This window comes from Camelus dromedarius, chromosome 33 (genome assembly GCF_036321535.1).
Source record: "Camelus dromedarius isolate mCamDro1 chromosome 33, mCamDro1.pat, whole genome shotgun sequence".
NCBI classification, from domain to species: domain Eukaryota; kingdom Metazoa; phylum Chordata; class Mammalia; order Artiodactyla; family Camelidae; genus Camelus; species Camelus dromedarius.
The window spans coordinates 12,994,163-13,014,621 of record NC_087468.1 but is presented as its reverse complement, the minus strand read 5'-3'; the positions used below and the strand labels follow the sequence as shown (position 1 = coordinate 13,014,621).

The 20,459-nt window shown below is 47.4% G+C and overlaps 1 protein-coding gene across 1 annotated transcript in view; it reads right to left on the bottom strand.

The window, feature by feature from the left end:
• FBLN7 (fibulin 7) overlaps positions 1-13,065 on the bottom strand; it is a 35,382-nt gene extending 22,317 nt beyond the window's left edge. Inside the window, exon 1 of the mRNA XM_031441247.2 lies at positions 12,764-13,065. Within this exon, the coding sequence (XP_031297107.2) occupies positions 12,764-12,838 (75 nt within the window). The 5' untranslated portion in view covers positions 12,839-13,065. The remainder of the gene's footprint in view (positions 1-12,763) is intronic.
• Positions 13,066-20,459: the final 7,394 nt, after the last annotated feature.

Below are 20,459 nucleotides of genomic sequence, written 5' to 3'. Positions count from 1 at the left end.
CGCCACTGCTCCCGGGTCCAGGCACACTGTCCTCTGCTTGTCGCCAGACTGCCCACGAGCCCTTCCTGCCGCCCACACCGCAGACAGCAGGCAGATGAGCTCTCCCGAAGCGCTCATCACAGGCGTACTCATCTCGCCAGTCACAATGAAAAAACCTTCAAGACCAAGCACGCTAAGGCCACATCCAGGAGGAGACAGAGGGGAGGGTCGTGGGCAGACTTGCTGAGGGATGGTTGGAATGCCCTCGCCATCCCTGCTTCCAACCTCGCCAGGATGATGCTAACAGAACAAAATGTTAGAAGATCCTCATAAGCCTAGAACTAAACCCATGCATACGTGGTCAACTAATTTATGACAGAGGAGCCAAGAATATACAATGGCAAAAGGCCAGTCTCCTCAATAAATTGTGCTGGAAAAAACTGGACAGTAACATGCGAAAGGATGAAACTGGACCCCTGTTTTACACCATTCACAGAATCCACTCAAATTAGATTAAAGGCTTGAATATAAGTCCTGAAACCATAAAACTCCTAGAAGAAGACATAGGCAGCTCTCTGATATCAGTCTTGGTGACGATTTTTTAAAAAAAATTTGACACCAAAAGCAAAAATAAACAAGTGGCACTAAAGCAAAACAAAAAGCTTCTATACAGTCAAGGAAAACATGAGCAAAATGAAAAGGCAACCTGCAGAATGGGAGAAAATATTTGCAAATCATTATCTGATGAAGGGTTAGTGTCCAAAATATATAAAGAACTCATACAACTCAATAGCAAAAAAAAAAAAAAAAATCAGATTTAAAAATGGGCAGAGGATCTGAATAGAGAGTTTTTCCAAAGAAGATGTTCCAAAGATGGCCAACAGGGACATGAAAGGGCGCTCAGCATCACTAACCATCAGGGAAATACAAATCAAAACAATAATGATAAATCACACCTGTCAGAATGGCTACGATCGAAAAGACAAGAAATAACGTGTTGGCGAGGGTGTGGATAACAGGGAGCCCTCCTGCACTGTTAGAGGGAAGGTGAATTGGTGCAGCCACTGCAGAAAGCAGTATGGAGTTTACTCAAAAAATTAAAAGTAAAACTACCCTATGATCCAGCAATTCCACTTCAAGGTCCACATCCAAAGGAAACAATATCATATCTTGAAAAGACATATGCACCCCCGTGCTCACTGCAGCATTATTTTCAATAGCCAAGACATGGAAACAACCTAAGTGTCCGCTGATGGATGAACAGAAAAAGAGTATGTGGAAAAAGTCATAAAAAGGAATGAGATCCTGCCCTCTGTGATAATGTGGATGGACCTTGAGGACAACGTGCTAAGTGACGGAAGTCAGACAGAGAAAGACAGACACTGTATGATCTCAATGATATGTGGAATCTGAAAAAAAAACGGAGCTCACAGAGAGAAGAGCTTGGTGGTTGCCAGAGGCAGGGGGTGGAGGGTGAGGGAAATGGGTGAAGGGAGTCAAAAAGTCAAAACATCCAGTTATAAGGTAAGTAAGTGCTGGGGATGTTGTGTATAGCATGGTGACTATGGTTAATAATACTGTATCACATATATAAAAGTTACTAAGAGAGTAAAAGTTCACATCTGGAGAAAAAAAAGTGCAACAATGTGAGGTGAAAGATGTTAACTGGACTTACTGGGGTGATCATCTCACGATGTATATGTATGTCAGATCATTATGTTGTACACCTTGGACGAATACAACGCTATTACACATTTACCTTCTATTATATAATTGTATCTCAGTAAAACAAGGCGGGATAAAATTCACAAGGGGAAAGGCAAAGGAAGATCCTTGTCTCCTTGGTAAGCCAGCATGATCGGGGCCAAGGTGTTAAGACAATGGGAAAAACTACTGCCTTTCAACACAAGGTTTGAGGGTCTGTGCGGCAGCTGATGGGAACGGGGCAGTTCCTTCATCCCAAAGGGCTAGAAACAGAGTCCCCAGGAGCCACGCTCAGAACTCGTCCCCGTAGTGGACTTTAGCACAGACAGAACTGAGTTCATTTTTGTTTTAAATGGATGTCCTGGGGATTGAACCCAGACCCCCATGCATGCTAAGCATGTGCTCTACCACTGAGCTAGACCCTCCCCAACCCACCCCACCGTCGACCCTCATTTTTAATATTTTTCTCCAAGAGAGCCCTTCAAATGCTGTAAGTTTGCATCCTTTCAGTACCTGTCTCCACACCTGGGCTTACGGCATCGACAATCAATAATGAAAATTAGTTTCCGTTTCTTTGAGTTAGTTACTAATTTCTAATGGAACCAAGAAAAGACATTCAGTGACACGCTCCCATTCCTGAGGAGAAAAAGATCCAAGATGTACCATTCCTGGTATCAAAGGGATGGACACTGCACTGCACGCAACAGCAGGGGCAGGGTTTGCAGAGATGTGAAGCAGACAGAGAAGCAGCAGCAGCGGTCACCCCAGCCAGCTCCTCCCGAGCGGCAGTGCAGGTGGCACACAGGGCTCTGGAACACAAGGGACAGCGCCGAGGGGCAGGTGGGAGGGCGCTGGGTCTAAGGCTCCGAGGAGCACGGAGGCCACCCCACCCCATCTCCAGGGAAAGCCTTGTCCATCTTCCCTCCGACCCATCCCCTCATAATGTTCACTCTAGTGGGTCTAGAGGGGATGCCGAGCTTACAACACTCCTCTTCCTCTGAGACCAACCAGCTCCCAAGACACCTGCTGTCCCCACAAAGATGGTATGTGTCCCCCCACCCTAGCTCGCCCCATCCGTGTGCCAGAACCCGGTAGGTGGACCCCTCCCACCCCATCTAAGCCTCCTTGCTGTCGGGGCTCCGTCTATAAATGCAGCCCAGCTCTCAGGGTACCAAGGGACCTAGCGTGAGGGGGCACAAGAGTGGGGTCCCTGAGGCTCTGTTCTCACGTGACCTGGCTCTCCCTGGTCATCCTCACAGCGATGGTCTTGGCACAGTGACTATTTCTGAGTGCCACGCCGGTGACAGTAGAGCCCCAGAACCCTCCTGGTGGCCACGGATGACCCCTCGGACCTCAGAAGAGCCGTCTCTCGCTGGTTCCTTGGAAGCCGCAGCTATGCGGCATGTCAGCATTTTGTTAATGGGAACACAGATGTTTTGATGGCTTTAGGTCTATGAAAGGACGGAGCACGCTTGCCAAATGGGTGCCTCCTAGCCAAGACTTGAGGCCCTCTGCATCTGAGTCATGGAGAATCTGGGCATGTTTTTTCTCCAAAAGATTTTTTTTTTTTAATTTTAGACCAGATCAGACACAGTTATAACTCCCTCAGCTTCTCTCATCCCAGTGACCTCAACCCAGCATAGAAGAGGAAAGAAAGGTTGCTTCTAGGGGAGGTGAGAGAATTTTGCTTAGGGGAGTTGCCCAAGGCCCTCATCTTAGTCAAGCATCTCCAGAGAAATAGAACCACTGGGAACCAATTGTATATGTACACACGCTGGAGAGAGAGAGGAGAGAGACTTCTTTTTAGAAATTGGCCCATGCAACGTGGGGGCTGGAGACCCAGGGAAGAGTCGGGGTTGTAGCTGGAGTCCAGAGGCCACCGGGAGGCAGAGCCCTCCTTCTCTGAGGACCTCAGTCTTCTGGATGAGTCCCACTCACATTATGGAGGAAACTCTGCTACCTATGGAGGAAAATCACAGTCTACCATTTAATGCTAATCACATCTAAAAACTACCTTCACAGCAGCATCAAGACTGGATTTTCACCAAATACCTGGGTGTCGTGGCCTAGCCAAGTGGACACATACTGTTGGACATCACAGCCCTCCAGCTCTTTGAGCATTCAGGGCATTTTGGGTTCTTACAATGCTGGCTGCCCATAATTCTATATTTTCACCTCAGTCCAAGTCTTGTCTGTTTTTTAAAACAGCCACAGGAACAATGACAACAGAGGGTGTGGAGAGCCGGCGCTGCCACCATTCTTCACACTAACTGGTCAGACGCTCACGGCAGCCCAGGGATGCGGGCGCCGTGATGACACCACATTATAGGTGATGGAGCCAAGGAGTCACATGGTGACACATCTAGGATTTAAACCCCAGCAGGCCTCCTCCAGACCCTCACGTGACCAGATGGCGGGGCCCACTTTAGAGAGGGGTCCACAGAGAACCCCGAGGTGCCCTCCTCTGCCCATCTCCCGACTCCTCCCCTTTTACAGCACCCCCTTGACGGCCACCTCTGCTCACTTCTCTCCTGGCCCCTCTGCATGCCTGAGGGTGGAAAACAAGTTAGAGACAACGTGAAATCCTCATCACTGAGGACAGGCTCTGAGTTCACCCAAGATGTTCTTACGAACGAACCAACAAACAGATGAACGAGGCGTGAAGAAGGACGGAAGTGTGAGGCCAGGACCGTTTCACTCAACATACTGTCCAAACCCACCGTGCTCTTTTAGCCAGCCTTCCAGTTGCCACATTTGCCTGCATACTTGGTTGTACTTTTAACTGCATCACTTTGCCTCCAGCAAATATCTCCCCTAATGCCCAGTGCAGTGGGGAGCTCCGTACACACACACACACAACCAGCCACAATCCCCTCTGGAGCCCACCTCGTACTGGACCTGTCCCCTCACCTCTCTCCACTTCTTAGGGTCCTCCTAGCTGTAGAAATAGGGCATGTTTTGCTTACTTCTTTCGGGGATTTGACCCAATATGAGTATAGAAGGCAAAAATTGAGAAAATAAAGAGGGAAAAAGGAGGAAAAGGAAGTTTCATATATTATATCTTCTCATTCATTCATTTTTTGTTTATTTGACTTTTCTTCTTTTTATATTACATCTGTTTATTTCAGGATAATAGACACACAACATTCTGTTAGTTTCAGGTGTGCAACAGAAGGGTGCCATCATTCATTCATGTATTCATCCTTCCACAAATATTTACCAAATGCCCTACTTCGCACCAGGCACTGCTGTGGGAAACAACCTTCTTTATCTCACTTCATCCTTCCTGCAGCCCTACTAGGCAGGCATAATCATCTCCATTTCACAGCTGGGGGCGCAGGGCATCCTGTTGGTACGTGGTGGGGTTGCCTTACCCACCCACTGGGAAAGCACATTCTGCCTCTTTCTTCAGCCCGGGGGGCACCAGGATGAGGGGCTCAGGGGAGGCCCCAGCTTGCCAGTGGACTCTTTCAGTCCCCAGCTGTCCCCTCAACACACACACCCCGGCCCTTCCCTGGGCTGTTGATTGCTTTAGTGTGCAGGACACGCGGTGTGCACATTCACACGTGCACCCAGACTCCCGGCCGACCGCGGAGAAACCAGTGCACTGCCTCCTTTCCCTGCTGGCCACATACACCTGCTGCCCAACGTCCCTGGGGCCAGAAACTGCCCCAGTACAGCAAAGGAGTCCCCATCATTCTGTGTAATCAGGGCCGTCCTTGACAGGACTTGGAAAGAGTCCCGCTCCTGAAGGTGCCCAGGGGAAAGGTGGAGGCTGCTGGAGAAAGCAGGAGAGGCCAAGACAGCCTCCTGGTCACCATCCTCAGCCTGACCCCACCCCTTCATCTGGACACCATGCCTGCGGGGAGCAAACCCCTGGGTCACTGCTGAGGCAGGTCTGCAGCCACAGCCACCTCTCCCTCCCCACACCCACACCATCTGTGAGGAGGTTCGGCCGGTCCTCCCATCCAGAGGAAGGTCTGTTTTCCCATCTCCGGATATGGGCTGGTCTTGTGACTTAATCTGGCCAACAGAATGCACTGGAAGCGATATACCAGTTCCAAGGCTGGCTCTGGATTAACCACATTGTCTAGTTTCTGTATCTGATGTTTTGACATCTGGGGCTGACTTGGCACAGACTGTCCCTCTCGGAGACTAGCAAATTCCTAGAGGCAGCAAACTGCTAACATCTTCCCTGCCCGTGCCCAGCACACCTTTGAGATGCAAACCAACCAGCCTAGAGCCCACCTCCCTGCTTACCTGGTTCCTACACTTGGGAGATACTAACACCCCGCTCCCAACCGGCACCCCCTTCTCACCCCAACAGCCCAGGGTCCAGCATCACAAAACTAGGGACAGCCCTATACTGCCACCCAGCTAAAGTTATTCAAACTAGCCAACCTAACCTGTTAGTCCCCTTATCTTGTCTTTCCCATTCCACCCCCTCAAAACCCCCAGTAAAGGCTTTCCCGAAGTTTCCCTCCCTCTCTCTCTGCCTGCTGTTCTCTCTGTGACCCCACTCTTGGCAGGTCACGCCCCCTTCTCACAGGAACTGTCACACTCTTTCCCATGGCAGTGTCTCCTGATCTGTTGGCCTCATCACACCTGGATGAAACCAAAATCCCAGCCTCATTTTAGAACAGCATCTCAAGAAGTCTTGAGCATCCTGCTAGTCCCGCCCTTGCCACTTACTACCAGGTGCAAAGCCCAGGCCAGCCTCCTGGAGGGTGAGAGGCTGCGTGGAGCAGAGCCTGGACCCTCCACCCACCAGCCCCGGCTAACCTGGCCACTGCCCACAAACAGGAGCCCAGTCCAGAAAAGCTGAGCCCGGGGCAGGTGAGCAGGACAGCCCAGCTGAGCCCCGCTCCAACTGCCAGCCTGGTCGGCCAACCCCAGAACCAGAGCAGCTCTTTCAAAATCAAATGCAGGGCCCTTGTCTGGTCTGTTCCCGGCGCCCGGGCCATTGCAGGCACCAAATGTTTTACGAAATACCCCATTTTAGATCTGGATGATTCACATGTTCCTGGAGCTTCTGCTCACCTCCGTGTGTCCGTATACTACAGGGGCTGGGGTATAAAAATCCCTGCTGCCGGGCTGGCAAATGCTCCAGGTGCTGTGAGCAGGGCAGAGAGCCCCGCTAAGCCATGGTATCTTTTCCTGCCGAGCTCTAAAGTGAATAACACTCTGTCTCAACCTGGACTCGGGGCGGTCCCGGGTTCGCCATCCCACTCGGCAGCTGAGCTGAAGTCCACACTGGGAAGGAACAAGCGTGGGTTTCCTTATTTCCATTCTTCATCTCATTTGTTCTCAGACCAGGGAATAGGTCTTGAACTCTCCCCACCTCCTCCCCACCCCCAACTCAGTGAGTGGACAGGGGCATCTTACCCCCCGCCTCACTCCTTCCTCTGGTTCTGCTCCCAATACAAGGATTCAGCTGCCACTCTCTTGGGCACATCAGGCTCCCCGTTAACAGTGAGGGGATAAAGGTGCTACCGTTGATGGCTTTCAAGTTTAAGCATCGAGAAACGGTAATATCTCCAGTAGGAAAGTGATTCGGGAAGGCCTAGGGATAGCAGATTAAAACATCATTTTCCCGAGAATGTGTTCAAAAAAACAAAAGGAGTAAGCCAAGAAAGAGGAGGACATATGATCTAGAAAACGTAAACTCCAGTTCAGGCCAGAGTCCCTGGGTAGCCGCAGGGCCATGAGCCCAGAGAAGGTCAGCAGAACTGGGGTCCAGGGGAAAGCAGCCTGGCAGAGTGTGGAATCGGAAAGAGCTTTTGGAGACAACCGTGCTTATGTAGAGGACAGACTGGGGCAAAAGAGAAAAAGCCTGAGGAGAACCAAAAAGTTACACAAGAAAGGAAAGTAATCATAGTAGACTATTTGGCTCTGCAGTGAACAATGGAACAAAGTATTCATCTGTTATTACAGGAGATCAATTGTTAAGAAATGCGGAGTCATTTCCAGGGCATTTAAAAGTGGTTGCCTCAAGAGAGACTATGGACCAATTTCTTGAAAGCCACAAACTACCAAAAAATCACCCAGAGAAAAAAGGCTACCCTGAAGAGTGCAGTGTCTGTCAAAGAAATGGAATTCATAGTTTAAAAATGTTTCAGAAAAGAAATCTCCAAGCCTCCATGGTTTCATTGGTAAATTCTACCAAACTTGCACAAGGAACCACCTCTATGCAGTCTCTTCCAGGAAAGAGAAGGGAAGGGAACAACTCACTTTAGGATGGCAGCCCTACGCTGCTAACAAAACCCAAGCAAAGACAGTAGAAGAAATGTCCAGACCACTGTGTGTGTCGACAGTGCACCAGGAGGTCCATTTTTTTCATCTTTGCAGCCCATTTGATCTGTGCTAAAACTATTCAACTCCACGACTGTGGTCCAAAAAGCAGCTATAGATGACCTGTGAGTGAGTCAGTGTGGCCAGGTTTGACCCGCAGTGGGCTCACGGGCCATCGTTTGGCTGACCCATGTTAGTTATCAGTACCTCTCATGAACACAGATGTAAGAACTCTCACAAAATATTAGCAAGTGGAACCTGGAAATACAGGCGATGGATAAGACACCACAGTCAATTAGGGTTTATCTGGGAATACAAGGCTGGTTTCCAAATTAGAAAATCAATCAAAGGCATCCACTTTAATGACAGGCGGCAGAAAAACCACAGGATCATATCAACTGAGGCAAAAACAGCATGTGATAAAAGTCAGCATCCATTTATAATAAGCACGCTATCAAATTATGACTAGGAGAAAACCTTAATCTGAAAAATGGCATCTACAAAAACCTACAGCCTCGCATCCCCCTTAACGTTAAAAAAAGGAATGCTCTCTTCCTAAGTTCTAGAACAAGGCAAGGATGTCCTCTCTCTTACTCAACATGGTACTAGAAGATTTAGTAAGAGTAACAAAGCTAAATAAGTAAATAAATGGCACATAGACTAGAAAGGGAGAAATAAAATCGCCCCTATTCACAGGTGACATGATTGTTTATATAAAAAATCTGAGGGAATCTACAAAAAAAAATTCCCTGTAACTAATAAATGAGTTCCACCAGGACACAGGATACTATGTCAACATAGATAGACAAGTCCATTGAACTTCCATATACTAGGAAGATAGCATTGAAAATGAAAATTTGAAAACACCAGTACCATTTAAAATAGCTCCATTTAAAATGAAATACTTAGACATAAATCTAACAAAGCACGTTTAAGTTCAAAACTTAAAAATGTTGATGAAAGAAATTAAGGAAGATCTAAATAAATGGAAAGACATCTGTTTTCACAGATTGGAAGACTTGATATTGTTATGATGCCAATTTGCCCCAATTGATCAACAGATTTAATGAGATGCCAATCAAAATTCCAGTAGGATTTTTTGTATACGTAGACAAGCTGATTCTAAAATTTTAATGGAAAGACAAGCTATAACAACCAAAACAATTTTGAAAAAGGATAATAAAATCTTAAAATCGACTCTTTTAACTCTTACTATAAAATTGTAGTAATCAAGATTGTGTGTTACTGGCAGAAATAAACCCATACGACGCGCTGATTATTGACAAAGTTGCTGAGACAATTCAAAGGCAAGTCCACAGTCTTTTCAACAAATGGTGTTGGAACATTTGGATATCTACATGCAAAAAGTGATCCGTAACATAAACTTCACACTTTATACAAAAATTAACTCAAAATGGATTACAGATCAAAATGCAAAAATGCAAAACTACAAAACTTTCAGAAGAAAACATACAAAAACATTTTTATGACCTGGTGTCAGACAAAGAGTTCTTAGACTCGACACCAAAAACATTGATCAATTGGACTTCATCAAAATTTAAAACCTTTGCTCTGGGAAAGACACCATTAAGACAAGCTGCAGACAGGGAGAAAATATTTGCAAGTCACACATCCAGAAAAGGATTTGTATTTAGAATATATAAAGAATACTCAAAACTTAACCATAAGAATGCAAACCACCCATTTTGAAAATGGGCAGGCCTGAACAGACACTTCACCCAATAAACTATTCATATGACAAATGAGCACATGAAAAGATGCCAATGTGATTAGTCATTAGAGAAATGGAAATTAAAACCACAATGAGATACCATTACCTATTATTAGAGTGGCTTAGAAAAAACCAAACACCCCTGATAGCATTAAGAGCTAGTGAGGACACAAAGAAACCAGATCTTTCATATGTTGCTGGTGTGAATGTAAAATGATATAACAGGATACAGTTTGGCTGTTTCTTACAAAGTTAAAGACACATTTACCATATGATCCAGCAATCCCACTCCTGGATATTTACCCAAGAGAAGTGAGTATTTACATTCACACAAAAAGCTGTAGGGGAATGTTTATAGCAGCTCTGGCCATAATCGCCAAAAACTGGAACTGACACCATGGGTGTCGTTCAGTTCAGTGGCTGAATGGATAAGCAAACTGTGCTATGTCCACACAGTGGAATACTACCGAGCAATAAGAAGGAACTGTGCCTCTCCAGAACAACACGGAAGAATCTTAAATGCATTCCACTAAGTTAAAGAAGCCAGAGTCAAAAGTCCATGAGCTTTTGGCTTCCATTTATATGATATTGTGAAGAAGAAAAACCTATAATGATGAAGAACAGATGGGTGTTGCCAGGGGCTGGAGTGGGCAGAGGGTGTGACTACAAAGTGCATCACGACGTTGGTTTGGGGTGGTGGCACAGTTCTGTCTCCTGACAGTGATGTTGCCCACATCTAGGACATAGTTCTATGGTTAAAATCATGGAAATGTACACCAAAAATCTTTTTTTTTCATTAAACTGTGAAAAGCCGTGTATCAAATGGGAGTAGACAGCCAAAAGAATGAATCTCTAATGGTGGAATTTGGAACCCACTGACATCTGATCACAAGGAGAGGTTTTGGGGAGAGAAAGACCTTCTGAAACACCATAGCACCCCCACCCCACAGGCGAGGAGGAGGCCACGAGCCATCGTTGGGGGAAGAGGGTGAGGCATGGGGTTTTGTTAAATGTCCTCTTTCTTGCCTCCCCAACAAGGCTATTTCTCCCCCTGGGGGAAGGCCACATAGTGGGCAGTAGTGCTAAAGAAGGGACCCTGCTTGCGGGATCCTCACACTGCTCCACCTCCCCTCCTTCCCCACGAGTACTTGCTTTCCAACAGCAGGTCATCGCAAACTTGCGAAGTGAGTCAGGACAGATGTGTTGACAAGAGGGACACAAATGAAAAGCCAGGCAGGGACTGGGGGTGAGAGTCCCCCAACCACGGAGGACTTTGGGTGAAGAACAGTTTCACTAGAATTCTTAAACCAACTTCTCTGGAGAATCCCTTCTGCTCCCTTTCCCCCTCACAGAGCCAGTGAGGCAGGTGCTCCTGCAGGTAAAGAAACCATGGTTTCGAGGATACATATTGTGAGATGGCCTGGAAGGGCAGGGCAGGGACTGGACCCAGGTCTCTCTGGGGAACAGAGCCTGGGAGAGCACACTGCCCGGCCTCTGCAGCCGCCGCACACATCTGAGAACTGCCAAGGTCTCACCAGGTAACCCTGAGAGACAGCGATAGCCTCCACCTGCCAAGAGCAAGGAATGGCAGGATAGAGGCCCCCTTCTGGAACGTCCTATCCACCTCATCCCCTCTGCTGGGGCTTAGGGATGCTCCCACCTGTGCTTCTGGCTTTGGGCTCCTGGCCTGAGGTTTTGCTTTGTAATCTGCAAAGTGGGTGGGAGACCCCACTGCTCAGCTGGCTGGGTTCACTGTGGCCCCAGACTAGGCCTCTGTGGCCTGGTGGCTGAGTGACTTCCTGCAGTGGCAACTGACCGCCTAATGCACTAACGTGGTCCATGTCTGGTCTGAGCTGAGTTCTCCCTGCCTGGAATCCCCTCCTGCACCCCAGGGGCTTCTGGGTGGCCACGGATGTGCTGTTAGGTTCAGGCATTGAGTCCATGGGTGAGAGTCTGCGGGGAAAGGGGAAAAGGCTTGGAGCCTAAGGAGAGAAACTAAATTTACTCCCTCCTTCCTGTCTCTGTGACCTTGAGTAAGTCACAGTCTCCCTGGCCCTCAGCTCCCTCATCTGCAAAATGGGGATGACAACCATTCCCAACTCACAGGGCTGCTCTGAGGATTAAGAGCCTGGAAGATGATTAGCAAAGAAGGCGCCCTCCTCAGGCGCTCGGCGGGGCTCTCCCTCCGCCTGCCGTTACTGCTACTGCTGTGGGCGGTATTGTTGGGCTGGCTGCCTCGCAGCCCACAGGACGCGCCCGTCACAGAGGGAAGGCTCTCCAGTTTCCAGGGCCAGTCTGGTGACAGCCGGCTCTGAATTCGGCAATTCCTGTTTCACCTTCGGAAGAGAAGCATTTTTATCTGCATTCTCATCTTAATTTTAATCATCACTTCTCACTGGTTGATGTAAAAGTGAATCTGGTCAGGTAAATAAATCCAGAGGGACTCCAACAAACCCAAACGGCAGGGAGAGAAAAACTAAACAGCAAGCTGCCTGTAAATGTGGGAAAGAAACGCAGTCCCAGATCTAAGGCCCCACAGGCTCTGGGTAAGGCTGCTTCGGAAACCTCCCGGCCCCCCTCTGCCTGGGAAGCGCTGCTAAGAAAAGTCCTGCGCGTCTCAAAGTTGGTAGTGATAAGAAGCATATTTCAGTTCGAAATGTCAGTGTTGAAAGTTGGAGAGAGGGGACGTTCTCTACCCTAATGGGTGAGCAGGAGCTCTCCTGGAGACTCAGGGAAGACCGACGTCTCCTAAATCCCAGGGACAATCTTTCTGCCACCCACGGTTCTCACGCGGAGCCCTCTTCCCCGGCGGAGCGAGGCTTCCGCACAAACTACTCGGCGAGATCAGCCCGGGTCCTCCCAGGCGCCCGGCCCGCGATGCATCAGATGACAGATGGGGGAATCTCACGCCTCTCTCTGAAAACTGAATCCCGGCCCAAGCATCGCTCCAAGCCCCCAGCCCAGGCATTCCAGTGGAATGTGGCAAGCCCAGGTCCTCCGGCCTTGGCGTGGCCACCCCTGCAAGCGGGACAGGGGAGGGGCGGGAGGGACACTGACCTGGGAAGCCCGCGATTCGGGGCAGGCGAGGAAAAGCAGCAGAAGGAAGAGCGCGCGGGGACAGTTGGGCACCATCTTGCCAATCGGAACCTTTCTGCTTGGGAAGGGGAAACAACTTTGTCTGCCTTCCCTGCCGAGTCTGTCCCCGCCGACGCCGCAGCCGGCCGTGCAGGGAGCGGGCTCCGCGCGGCCCGGAGCGGCCCAGGCAGGGAGAGGGGCGGGAGTCCCGGAGCGCCCGGCCCGCCGCGCTCGGGAGGCGCAGTTCCGGGTTCAGGTGCGCCGCGCGCCGACCTGGAGCCCCCGCGGCCGCGAGCGTCCGCAGCCGCCCGCACGAGACAGTCCCGGCGAGGCGGGGAGGCGCCAGCCCCTTGGCCGAGGCCGAGGAGGAGGGGCTGCCCGGCCAGGAATGCGCCTGGGAGCGCGCCCAACCCGCGCGGCTCCCCGAGGAGGCCGGGCGCGACGCCGAGGACGAGCGCGGGCATCCTCCGCGCCCCGGCCGGCCGGGGAGGCGGCCGGGGCCGCGCACACGTGCGGGAGCCTGGGGGCGCCCCCCGCGCGGGGCCGCTCCGCCCCGCCCCCTCCCCCGCCGGAGGCGCTGAGGGCGGGCCGCAAGTGGCCGAGTGGCAGCCCAAAGCCGGGTCTGCCCAACTTCAGAGCTCACGCGCCGCACCAACACCTTCCTCCACGGCCCTCAGAAGGCAGGACCAGTCTGGCCGGGAGATGGTTTCAGAGACTTACATGAAGTTCTCCATCCGAGTGACTAGCGTCCTTTTAACTAATGCAATGAGGTAGAAGAACACACACGCCCGGTCACTAAGAATCTACAGCCCTCCTCACTTACACCCCGTCTCCACTCCCCAGACGGAAGGAGAAACTCAGTGTGAAATGGAGGCCGGGTGATGGGAACCCTGGATGCTTTGCAGAGGTCGGGTGGGAGATGCCCCTGGGAAGGGCAGACATTAGCAGTCTGAAGTCCCCTGCATCCAGGGGCTGGGAGGAACCAGATGGCCTGAGCCCCAAGCTCCTGGAAAACATTATTTAAGTTCTTACTGGAAGAATGTTTTCGGAAGGCAACACTGCAGATGTCATGGTGCACACCAAGTCTGGCCAACCCTCAAATCTATTTTTCCTTTTCCGAATTTCACTTAGCAGAGCCCACTCAGAGTTCAAGGCACGGAGCTCAGAAGGCTGCAACCTCGGAGGAGCAGGCGCTGTTTTCCTTTGGAAAGCAGAAAGGAAAGTTGGAGTGCCCTGGAAAGCGCGGGGCCTGGTGCCGGCAGGCCACCTGAGCTGGATTACCCAGGAAATCCTGCTGGGCTGCTCCCTCCACCTTCCTGCCGGAGGAAGGGGAGCAGGCCTGTGGCCCTCACTCTAGTCCCAGCAGCGGGCTTGACATTGCTTCTCCCCGTCCAGGTGGAGGGGCCAGGCCGCCTGTGGAAACTGTGGGCTTCGGCCTCAGTCTCTCCTGTCTGCTGTCTGTGCCAAAGCCCAGTGTCCTCTCCGCCCCTGCCACTCATGAAGGATTCTTTCTGGTCAGTGTGGCCGTGTTTGTTTTGTATTTCATCCCACCTGGTGTTTACACGGTCACCCCCGTCCTCCCGAAGCCAAGCCTTCTCAGCCCAGTTCTGGCTGCACGCTGGAACCCAGACGTGGACGGACGGATGTGGGCAAGGCCTCTCTCCTCTTGTGCCCTCTGAGTGGATTTATTAAAGCTGGAAGAGACGCCTGATTTCACAGATGAAGAAACAGCAGCAGGAAATGGCTGAGGGACTTGCCCAAGGTTTGCAGACCAACAGGTCTCAGGGCCTTCCTGGAGCAGGGCTGTTTCCAGCACACGCTCCATTCAACCTTATCCCACACTTCACTTAAATACAGGATCATAGGATTTCAGGAATTTTATTTACAGGAACATAGTTTTTCCTAGATTTTTTTGTTTTCCTTTTCTCCTCCTCCTCTTCCTCCTCCTTTTTGTTCTTTTTAACTTCAAGCATTTTTGAATTTCAATGTGGATTTTCTTTTTCCCTGTTTACCAATTTCCACTTTTCCCTTGTCTGTGGCCGATTTCCATTTCGTGCTCTGGCGTCTGGTCTGAATTAACCCGAGGCCCCGCTGGCCCAGCAATACTGCCCCTTCTCTCTCTGTCTTCAGCTGCCCTTGACCTGCGCCCAGACGTGTTAGGGCTGCTAAGAGTGGACAGACCGTGAGAATAAGCCATGTGCTCCCCAGTCAGGGCTCCAAAAACTAACCTATGACTTAATAAGATGGGCCTTCCTCGATATTGCTTCTTCTGTCTCCTCTGTGTTTAGTTTTCAAGAGAATATTCTGAAATGTCACGGGATTGGTAGCGGGCGTGGGGGTGGGGATCTGCATATCTAATGAAAATACTTGTAAAGCTTTTTGGCAGCTCCTGGGGTCAGTGCGGTCTCTCTGGTCCACGCATGTTCCCTGTGTAATGCGGGAACACAAACCGAGGCAGGAAGATGAGCCACAGAAATCTGCGTGAGACCCGACCAGAAGCAGCACCCAGTCTAAGTCAGCTGTTTCAGAACTGCCTGTGGGGTCCCTCCCATAGCATGTGGCTTTCTCTTTTGGGTTTCCTTGGCTTCTCTGTGGCTGAATCGAGCCTGTCGTCTGCCTCTGAGCTGCTTCTCTCCCTTTGCCTCCTTCACACACCTCTATCTGTGATTCTACGTGGAATCAGCCCCCACGAAGCACCTAAAAGGAGCCCAGGAGCAAATCCCACATGTTAGCCTGGGCCAGGATCACAGGGCAGGAACAGGGGGCGGGCGGTCGAGCAGGAGTGCAGTGACTTAGTCCAATCTACTCTTCACGCCAACATTTACTGAGTGCCAGCGCCAAGCACCACCCTGTGTGCTTCTGCATTTTGCTTTCATACTACATACATCTCGAGCCCCAGCCGTGCAGTCCTGTGTTGAACTTGGACGAGATCGTCTGCTTATGTCTGAGATCATGACAACTAAAAGAGACTGCCGCCTCCTAGAAGACTGTCTCCAATTTTACAAAATGAAAATCTGTAGGAAAACATTTAATTGTGCCATGAATAAAGATCCAGCACCAGTTAACACCTGCTGAAAGGAGGAAAATGTTGCAAATCACTTACAAAGCTAGAAGGAAGTTTAAAAAGACGAACTAAAATCATCTAAATCCACAATAAGTCATTAAGGGATACACCAAAAAGAAAGATATAAAATACGATGTCAGAAACAGTAAACATGGGGTGGGGGTGTAAAAATTCAGGGTTTTTGAAATGAATTTGAACTGGAGAGAACAGCAACTTAGAATAATCACGTATGTATCTAGATTGCTATATATAAATCTCATGGTACCACAAACCAAAAATCTATAATAGATACACACACAAAAAAGAGAAGGGGATCCAAACATAACACTAAATACAGTCATCAAACCACAAGGGAAGAGAGCAAAAGAAGAAAGGAACAAAAAAGAACTATACCTCCAAACGATTAACAGAATGGCAATACACACCTATCAAAAATTAGTGTACATGCAAATGGTCTAAATGCACCAGTCAAGACACAGAGTGGCTGCATGGATACAAAAACAAGACCCTTATGTATGCTGCCTAGAAGGGACCTCACTTCAGACCTAAAGAAACATGCAGACTGAAAACGAGGGGATGGAAAAAAATTTATGTTATTTCTTAATGAAAGTTTCTTTTAAATCTGATAGGAGAAAAAGAAGTTATAAACAAAAAGTATATTTAAACTATACAATGGAATACTACTCAGCCATAAAAACCGACAACATAATGCCATTTGCAGCAACATGGATGCTCCTGGAGAATGTCATTCTAAGAGAAGTAAGCCAGAAAGAGAAAGAAAAATACCATATGAGATCGCTTATATGTGGAATCTAAAAACAAAAGCAAAAAAAAAAAAAAGCATAAATATATACCAGAAATAGACTCATAGACATAGAATACAAACTTGTGGTTGCCAAGAGGGCGGAAGAGTGGAAGGGATAGACGGGATTTCAAAATTGTAGAATAGATAAACAAGATTATACTGTATAGCACAGGGAAATATATACAAGATCTTATGGTAGCTCACAGAGAAAAAAAATGTGACAATGAAGATATATATGTTCATGTATAACTGAAAAATTGTGCTGTACACTGGAATTTGACACAACATTGTAAAATGATTATGAAAATAAAAAATGTTAAAAAAAGTATATTTAAACTGTCTTTTATATTTATCTACATAGTAACTTTCCTTGGACTATTTACTTCTTCATATGTTTTCAAGTTACTGTCTAGCAACAAATGCTCTGCTTTTGTTTATCTGGGAATGTTTTTTTGTTTTTCATTTTTGGTGAATACTTTGCCTGAAGGTAGAATTCTTGGTTGACAGATTTTTTTTTTCTCCTTTAAGTGCTCTGAGTATGTCATCTCATTGCCTTTTTGTCCCCATGGTTTCTGATGAGATACCGGTTTTTAATCTTACCGCGTTATCCTTGGATGTAATGATTCACTTCTCCCTTGCTGCTTTCAAAATTCTATGTCTTTAGCTTTTGGCAGTTTGATTATGATGTTTCAGCATGGAGCTCTATGAGTTTATCCAACTTGAAGTTTGTTAACGTTCCTGGAGGTGTAGATTAAGGTTTTTGCATCAAATTTGGGGAATTTTCAGCCCTTATTTCTTCAAATTTTCTTTCTGCCTCTTTCATCTATTTTGATACTCTCATTATGCATCTGCATGTATGTTTAATGATGTCCCACAGATCTCTGAGTTCTGCTCATTTTTCCTTCATTCTATTTACTTTTTATTCCCCAGACTAAGCTCAATCGACCTATATTCAAGTTCATTGATTCCTTATTCTGCCTGTTTAAAATGACTGTTGAATTGTCAAATGATGACAATTCTTTGGAAATGAGGTTTTGAAAGATCTCCAGATCCATTCTGCTCCCTGCAGTACTGGGAGTGTGGACCCTTAATTTTGAAGGCTGCTTTTGAGCTGGGGAACAGGGCAGGGGAGTAGGACAAATTAAAACAGCATCAAGCTTGATGTTCGTACTGAAATTCAGGCATTTTTCTTGCATAAATGCTACTTAGGTTGAGTTCTGAAAAGGTGAATTCTGAAAGTTTTCATGAGTTTTTTCATTGTTTTAATAAAGGGACAAACTTTGGATGTCCTTTGTCCCCATTTTCTGATGTCACCCCCACATTATTTTTTTAAGCAGGCAGTTTACACAGTTGGACTCAAGCCAAACTTTGTCTCCTATGTTAGCAGAAATCTCAGTCTCAGTTTTTTCGTCTTAGACAGGCGCATGGAGCCTGCGCCAGACTTGCACAATTCCGGGAGAGCTCGTGATCTGGGAGGCTTATACACAGAATGTGGTGCTTACCTTCTCTGGTTCTCTCCTTCGGTAGTTCTTTCACTTTCCAGCTGCTGTGTTTCTTCTAATCTCTGTCTTCCAGTTCAACAAGTAAAATTCAGGTTTTATATCTGGGTTTAACCTCCACTTGGCACGAACTGTGCTCTGTTCTCAGTGTAAAAGCCATAAAAATGGGAAATGCATCCAGTGCAATTCCTTTCAGCCAAGTGTTGAGTCCCTTCCAGTGTCTCCCTGCTTTTTGTCTCTCTCCAATGTCTTCACGTAAGTTGTTGTTTTAATTTTATCTGGAGTTTTTATCTGTGGGGAAGGTTGGTCCAATAGAAAGTACTTCTCCATTATCAGAACTTGAGATCCACAAATACATTTTATAATAATAAATTTGTTATTTAAAAAGCAATTTCTTAGAGAAAAGGTCAGCTTGTTCATTCTCCATGTAATATAAATATGCAAAAAAGTTCTTTGCAAGTGGATGTACTAATGCCCAATTTTTTTTTTTTTAAAAGAAGATAAAATTTAGGAATAGAGTGTTTTACTTTCAGTGTTTTCAGTAGCGGTAAACATAAAATAGATACTGTGTTTAGCTCTCTGGACATTACTATGTCCTAAGGAAATGTCCATTTATCAAATTAAGAAGCAGAGAATCAGAATTATGCCTATGTAGAGACAAGAATTTGGAGGCTAGAATGAAAGACAACACAGGAATATAAAATGATGTAGCAAGGCATAACCGAAGTATAGAAAGTATATTTTAAGTTCTGATGTGCAGTTCAGCCCTCCTGTGGTACTTCTGTCCCTCTGACTCTGAGGATCCAGAATTGAAAAGCAGACTAGGAGACAGGCTTCAGCTCTGGCCTGTGGGACCTGGGGCCAATGATGCTTCCCTGGTTCCCCAACTTCTCTTCTGTAAAATGAGCTCAGAGGCCTCGTCTAGCTTTCAAGTTCTAATTCTGAGACTGGAAATATACCAAAATGATAAGTGTTTTGTTTTCTGGCCAGGATGGTGGTACTCTTTGTACACTCGTAGCGCACATTTTTAAAAACTTTTAAAAATTTCATCCCCAAATTGGTATTTGGTAAGTAAAAGTAAATTTATAAATTTTTTAAAGGCAAGAATTAGAGATCGAAAGTATTGAGATTAGAACTCTTCAGAGACACTACTTTGGCACCATCTGCTGGAGAATGTTTAAAAGCATTCCTGTACATAAACTTTCACTGCAGTTCCTTATCACTTTCCCAAACTGATTTAAAGGAAATACTGCCAAAATTATTTACACTTGAATTCAGTACCATTGCAGCTTATGTTAGTAGGAATTTAGCTGTAAATCCACTCACCGAAGGGGCACAGGACTCGCCCTGGGTAACTTCATTTTGACACAATGAACAAAACTTAGAATGTGCTTGAATTTCATACGGCATTTGTTTCAGCTGGGTCTCGGCGCCTCGACGACAATCACCATTGCATTTTTTTCTGCTAAGCTTAGCCATCCTGTGAAGGCCTGTGCAGCAGGCACTTTAGATACATTATCTTACTTAATCATCTAGCGAGCATACATGTTCGTTGAAAGGAATTTCCCTTCTCCCCAGGACTCTGGGGGCAAGCCTTCAAGGGTGCTTCTCACCAAAGGCTGGCAATGCGCCAGCTCTGCCACTTGCCAGGAGGGTGACCTTGGGTAGGTTATCTGACCGCTCTGTCTCTGTTTCTGGTCTATAAACTGGCTATACCTACCTCATTGGTACTACGAGACTACAACACCTAGCAAGGCCTGGTGCTCGCCCTTCTGCTGGCTGGATACAGGCGACAGGCCCTAGGGGATGGTGGGCACAAAGGATGAAAAACCTTGGGTCCCCGAGGGACCACGTGGAGGAGGACTGCCGTGTTCACCTCCCCACCTGTCCTGGAACAGTTACAAGATCAAGAAGTAAACTTCTTTTTGTCTCAACCTACTGCAGTGTAATCGAGTTGTGACCGCAGCCAAGCTGAACCCAAACACTAACTATGGAGCCACTGGGCTGCATTTCCGCTCAGTCCTGTCTACACAGGTGTCTACACAGATGCGTTCACCTATGTGACTTTGTATCATGTTTCCTATAATGAGCACTTTTCTATGTTATCATATATTCTTCATAATGATTTAGCGGTTGCAGAGTACCATAATGTAGCTGGTTAAACCATAATTCACTTAATCATTCTGTTATTATTTATTTTGCTTATTTTTTCTCTATTTTAAGTGGTGCTATAATAAACATTGTTGTGCAGAAGCCTTATTCTATATTTTAAGTCATTTATTAAAAGTCACTAGAATTGGTACTATTCAA